We start from the raw sequence: 6,417 nt of genomic DNA, 5'->3' as shown, positions 1-6,417 counted from the left end.
TATAGGCTTATTTTAAAAGATGGTTTTCAATTAGATTTAGAAAAAACTTTTTATGTTCCATCGTATTCTAGAAATTTAATTTCTCTTTCAAGACTATCAGTTGCTGGTTATGATTTCAATTTTCATTATTCTTCAGTTAAACTTTTGAAAGATAATAAAGTTATTGGTTTTGGAAATTTGGATGGAAGATTATTTAAATTTGAGCTAGACCCCACGATTGAATGTAATGTTTTAACTCTGCATGATAAAGAAATTGGCACTAAGAGATGTATTATCAATGAGAACTCATCAAGTCTTTGGCACAAAAGATTGGGACATATCTCAATTGACAGAATCAAAAGGTTAGTTAATGATGGAGTTCTAGAAGCTCTTGATTTTTCTGACTTTGGGACTTGTGTGGACTGCATAAAGGGTAAGCAGACTAACAAATCCTCTAAAGGTGCCAAAAGGAGTTCTCAACTGCTTGAGATCATACATACAGATATTTGTGGACCTTTTCCTACCCCTTGCTTGAATGGTGAAAGATATTTTATCTCGTTTATTGATGACTATTCAAGGTACATGTATCTCTATTTTCTGTTTAACAAATCAGAAGCACTTGATGCCTTTAAAGTTTACAAAACAGAAGTAGAGAAACAGGCAGGAGCTCAGATAAAAATTGTAAGGTCTGACAGGGGTGGAGCATATTATGGTAGGTACACAGATAAGGGACAAGTTAAAGGTCCATTTGCTGAGTTCTTTTAAAGTGAAGGTATAATTTCCCAATATATCATGCCAGGAACACCATAACAAAATGGTGTGGCAGAAAGAAGGAACCGAACATTAATGGACATGGTAAGAAGCATGATTAGCAGATCAAGTTTGCCTTTATCCTTATGGAGTGAAGCCTTAAAGACCGTTGTGTATATCTTAAATAGGGTTCCATCCAAGGCTGTCCCCAAGACGCCTTTTGAATTACAGAAAGGATGGAAACCTAGTTTAAGCCATTTACACATTTGGGGATGTCCAACTGAGGTGAGGGTTTATAACCCTCATTTGAAAAAGTTGGATGAAAGAACAATAAGTGGTTTCTTTATAGGCTATGCAGTTAACTCTAAAGGATTTAGGTTCTATTGTCCTTCTCATTCTCCTAAACTTGTTGAGGCTAGAAATGCTAAATTTCTTGAGGAACATGAAGTAAGTGGGAGTGGTTCGACTCAAGTGGTGGAATTGCAAGAGATAAGGGAACCACCTGTGGTACCTTTATATATTGGGAACTTGAATGTAGTTCAGACAAATTCTCATGAACTGTCTGAAGAGCAACAAGTTCCAGAGCTACCACCACATGAGGAGCCACATGAAGATCAATCCACTTTACTTGAACCTATTGAAGGAGTGTCTGAACCAGTGGGAGTAAGAAAATCCTCAAGAGTTCGCAAGCCAGCAATTTCTAGTGACTATGTTGTATACCTTCAAGAGTCTGATCATGATATTGGACTTAAAGATGATCCATGCTCTTTTTCACAAGCCATGAGTGGAGAGAACTCCACACTTTGGTATGATGCCATGAAAGAAGAGTTGGAATCTATGACCAAGAATAAAGTCTGGAATCTCGTTAAATTACCAGAAGGAGTCTCTACTATAGGATCCAAATGGGTTTATAAAACCAAAAGAGATTCATCTGGTAATATTGAACGATATAAAGCCAGACTTGTAGCCAAGGGTTTCACTCAAAAGGAAGGCATTGATTACCATGAAACCTTCTCTCTAGTTTCAAAGAAGGATTCATTAAGAATAATTATGGCATTAGTAGCTCATTTTGATTTAGAGCTACATCAAATGGATGCGAAAACGACTTTCTTGAATGGAGATCTTGAAGAGGAGGTATACATGCGTCAGCCTGAAGGTTTTTGTGATAAGGATAATAGTCACCTTGTTTGCAAGTTGAATAAATCCATTTATGGACTAAAACAGGTTTCCCGCCAATGGTATATTAAATTTCATAATGTTGTTTCTTCATTTGGATTTACGGAGAACATCATTGATCAGTGTATATACCTTAAGATAAGTGGGAGCAAATATATTTTCCTAGTCCTATATGTGGATGATATTTTACTTGCTAGTAGTGATCTGGGATTGTCTATTTTACCTAGACAAAAATAGGTAATTTGACTAAACTATCCCTAATTAAATAGGCATTGGGATTTGATCATATAATACTTAATAGAGACAAATATGAAAAAATAGGGTTAATTCTTTCATGATTTGCTAAGTGAACTCTTTTTTTCACAAAAAAAAAAAAGTTAAGTGGACACCTTTTTTAATCCGGAGGTCACAAGCTAAAGAAAGGATATCTAAATTATTAGGTGCAACCGTGCAAGTAATGAACTTTATTTTAGTTTCTCGAGATTCGAGAAGACGTGTTGGCTTTTTCTTTTTTTATGAGGATTGGCTTTTTGAATTGTCCTTTTGTTTTCTTTTTAAAAAAAGTATTTTCTTTGTTCCCGTTTATGTTTATGTGCCACTTTCATTTTAGTTCGTTTCAAAACAAATGGTGCATTTTGAATGTGAAATTAATTAATTTCATATTTTTTATTTTATTCTTAATGAGAAGCTTTTATAATCACATAAATATTATGGCATGTTTAAAGCTATAAATGTCAAAAAGTTTTGTAACTATACAAATGGTATGACATTTTTTGGTCTATAAATTTCAAAACTCTATATTAATTTTTTAACTCTGTTGTTTCAAACTATATATGTTACTGCATAAATTGAGACGAAGAGTTAGTTTTACTTGATTTTTGGAAACTACTTCAACATTGTTGAATTGTTCCATGAAATTTCACTGGCAAGTGTCAACCACTATCTAAGGGCAAGGAAGAAAATAGCAAACAAAATGAGATCCAAAATAGAAGAGTCATTGACCCCAGGTCTTTAAAAAAGCAGATAACCCCCTGACTCGTTGAGAATCAATGTCTTTAAAAAACCAAATAAGTTAAACCCCAACAATACGCTCTTGTCAAAAAGATTGTTCACTCTCTCCTCTCTACTCTCATCTCCAATTTCTTCTTCATCTCTTTTTGTATCTTTGATAACAATCCTCGACTACCACTGATCTTTGCTTTTAAACATGTCAGATTACGATTTCTCTCCCTCTAGAAACCCGTGCGCTTGTCATTGCGTCAAATTCATAGTGAGTTTAGGGGTCCTAGCTCTGATCCTCTGGCTAAGTCTTCGTACCAAGAAGCCCAAATGTTCCATCGGAGATGTTTATGTGCGAGGCCTCGACAAATCAATCAACTCCAACAACAATGCGACGATGCGGAACAATAATTTGTCGTTTCAGCTCAATCTGAAGAATGAAATGAAGGACAAAGGTGTCCGTTACGACGACATTACCCTCAATTTCTACTATGGTACAAACACTAGTTACCCTATTGGTAATCATACATTTGATGGATTTAAACAAGGCAAAGATAAAGAAGCTTTTAAAAGTGGCATGATTGAGACTCATAATATGCCATGGGATGATGCAATTAAGGCAATTTTTAGAGTTGATGTGAGTAGTAGAATTAAGTACAAAATTACATTTTGGTATACTAAGAAACATCATTATTTTGTGGAGAATAAGGTTGAAGTTGATGATACTGGTAAATCTAGTGCACAACAACTTCATTGTTGTTTTGGGGTTTTTGGACTTACATTATTTGTTTTATCATTTTTACTTTAATATATTAGTTTTGGGGTTCATGAAGGAGAAGAATCTTTTGACTACTTAATTTAGAGTACTTTTTTGTCATTCTGTCTTTCCAGGTTGTAAAGGACTTGTTCCTGGAAATTGCATTGGTTAAGGTTCATATTTTCCTTTCTTTTTTAACAATTATTATTGTTGGGGATTAGGTTCTCCATGACAGGCAAATATGAGTCAGTCCGTGCTATATAACATCACTTGTAGTCTCCATCCAAAGCAATTCAAGCAATCCTTTTGAAATAACGTAGGAATTCCCTACACACATCTAGGAGCACCCTTTCCTGCATATCCAAATAGGACCCGAGTAGGCAGGTCGACATCCTATGAGTCTGTGTCCTTTGTATTCAGCTACCAATATATGGTTACTTGAGATTTTTTGAGTACTTAAATACTTCAAATGATTGTCCTCTTAATTGAGGTCTCGTCCGATATGTTTCCGAGCTGCTTTCGCCTGATAATATTAGCTAACGACAGAAAGCCGATGTAAAAGTAGTCTTTTAAATGAGGAAACACCAGATAGACGAACCTCTACTAAAATACACGATGGTAGCCAATTAAATGAGGCGACCAAAAATAGTACGCCCCGTGAAATTTTTACAAGTCAACTAGATTGATCTAGTAACTGGAGCTTTATTAGAATTGGGCTAGAGATAACATTATCAAGAGTTGGACTCACCCAATTACTTGAATTATTCATGGACTATCCAAAGCCCACTTACCACAAGAGTTAGATGCGTTTGGATTTTGGAGCAGATGAGTTAAGATTCTTCACTTTGGAAAGTAGAACATGTTCCCCAATTTTATTTCGTTTTCTTTTGAAGAATTTAACTTATATATTGATAACGTAAAGGATATTTACATTATGACTATATTAATTTTCACATGGTGCAGGTAATCTAGCTTTATTTTTAGGTTACTAAATTCACTTTTTATGAACAATTATGTATTTATTTTTAGGCGATTTGATAATTTAAAAATTACTTTTAACATTATATAAGTGTAAATACAAAAGTTACAAATTTTTGTGCAACTCCAGTATATCACTCCTGTGAGATTCTTTGCCTTAATATGCGAATGCGGAGCCAAAATGGCTTATTTTTGCAACCATTAGCCCAAAATGGGCTGTTTTTGTTTTTTTTATACCACAATGGGTATTTCGTTGATTATCCAACAAAATACCCACACAACACTATTCATAGCCGGAAAATTTGGTTGCATTTCGCTACAAGTGTAGCGAAATGCAACAATATTTTTTCTTGCATTTCGTGAACTAATCAACGAAATAGGTAAAACCTATTTTTTTTTTTTATGTATTTCGTGAATTAATATGAACGAAACTGATTTTTTTTTTTTTGCATTTCGTTCATTAATTCACGAAATAGGTTTTTTTTTTTTTTTTTTTGTATTTCGTGAATTAATATGAACGAAACTGATTTATTTTTTATTTTTATTTTTTGCATTTCGTGATTTAATTCACTAAATAGGTTTTGTTTTTTGCATTTCGTAATTTAATTCACGAAATAGGTTTATTTTTTTTGCATTTCGTGAATAAAAAAACGAAATAGGATTTTTCTTTTTTTTTTGCATTTAGAGTTTTAAAAAACGAAATAAGATAAAAAAAAAATTAATTTCGTTCATATAAAAACGAAATTGGAAAATATATATATAAATTTTTTTTTTTGCATTTCGTTGGTATATCTACGAAATAGTAATTTTTTTTTTTTTTTTGCATTTCGTTTATTAAAAAACGAAATATGAAAATAATTTTTTTTTTATTTTTGTATTTCATTTATATAAAAAAATAGGAAAATAATTTTATTTTCATTTCGTTTATATAAAAATGAAATAGGAAATATATTTTGTATTTCATTTATATAAAAACGAAATACGAAAATAATTTATTTTTTTTCGTTTATATATCAACGAAATGTTTTGTTCCATTTCGCAGGTATATAACGAAACCCCCCCCCCCCCCCCCCCCCCCCCCCCCCTTTTTACCGTTTTTCTGCTCTCCATATCGCTATGGTTTTAATTTTATTTTTTTGTTCATTTCTGTTGGTTCAATCAGTTTCAGACGAGCATTGAATAGTTGTCAAAATAATATCTTTTACATTTCGTGACTTAATTTGCGAATTTTTTTACTTTTCTTCATTTATAAATATTGTCCTATCTTTACTTATGGTATATCCTTAGTCTTTCAATTTTCTTTTATCCATCTCATATCTTTCATCTATTGTTTTTCTCTTATCTGTTTCATATCTTTCAACTTTTATTTTTTCTCTCATATATCTCATAAAAGATGACGGAAATTCATGTTAAAGTGTATTTATTTTGGGGTGGTGAAGTTGTGGATGAAGCAGGTTCGGTTAGATACAACCGTGGTCCTGAAATAGGGCAAAGGTTTCCAATTTCCCTAAAATATGATCGTCTGCAACGCGTCTTAAGGAGTAAAATGTTCGTAAATGATCCTGAACTATTGGTGGTTATAACCAGACGATGTCCAAGTTCATTTACAACCGATGGTTCACCAATTTATGGTGAGATGTCAATTACGGACGATGAATCTTTATCGTCATTTCTTCGTTGTCCTGAGATTTTTAAAAATCACATATGCATAGCGGCGCTTGACATGTATGCTACAGTTCAACGCTCTACCCAGGTCGAAGTACCAACCGACAATGAGT

General features: G+C 33.1%; 1 protein-coding gene across 1 annotated transcript; it reads left to right on the top strand.

The window, feature by feature from the left end:
* The first annotated feature begins 2,799 nt into the window (after positions 1-2,799).
* Positions 2,800-3,745, top strand: LOC132629271 (protein NDR1-like). The gene has a single exon (XM_060344975.1). It carries the CDS (start codon positions 3,113-3,115, stop codon positions 3,710-3,712), a length of 600 nt encoding a protein of 199 aa, XP_060200958.1. The 5' UTR covers positions 2,800-3,112; the 3' UTR covers positions 3,713-3,745.
* The last annotated feature ends 2,672 nt before the right edge of the window (positions 3,746-6,417 follow it).

This window comes from Lycium barbarum, chromosome 2 (assembly GCF_019175385.1).
Source record: "Lycium barbarum isolate Lr01 chromosome 2, ASM1917538v2, whole genome shotgun sequence".
In the NCBI taxonomy this organism is placed as follows: domain Eukaryota; kingdom Viridiplantae; phylum Streptophyta; class Magnoliopsida; order Solanales; family Solanaceae; genus Lycium; species Lycium barbarum.
Note: the sequence above shows the minus strand (reverse complement) of the source record. Positions and strands in the feature narration are given on the sequence as shown.

Bases quoted from the DNA above. Each gene is read 5' to 3' on its own strand.
- LOC132629271 (XM_060344975.1), top strand. From the start codon at position 3,113: ATGTCAGATTACGATTTCTCTCCCTCTAGAAACCCGTGCGCTTGTCAT.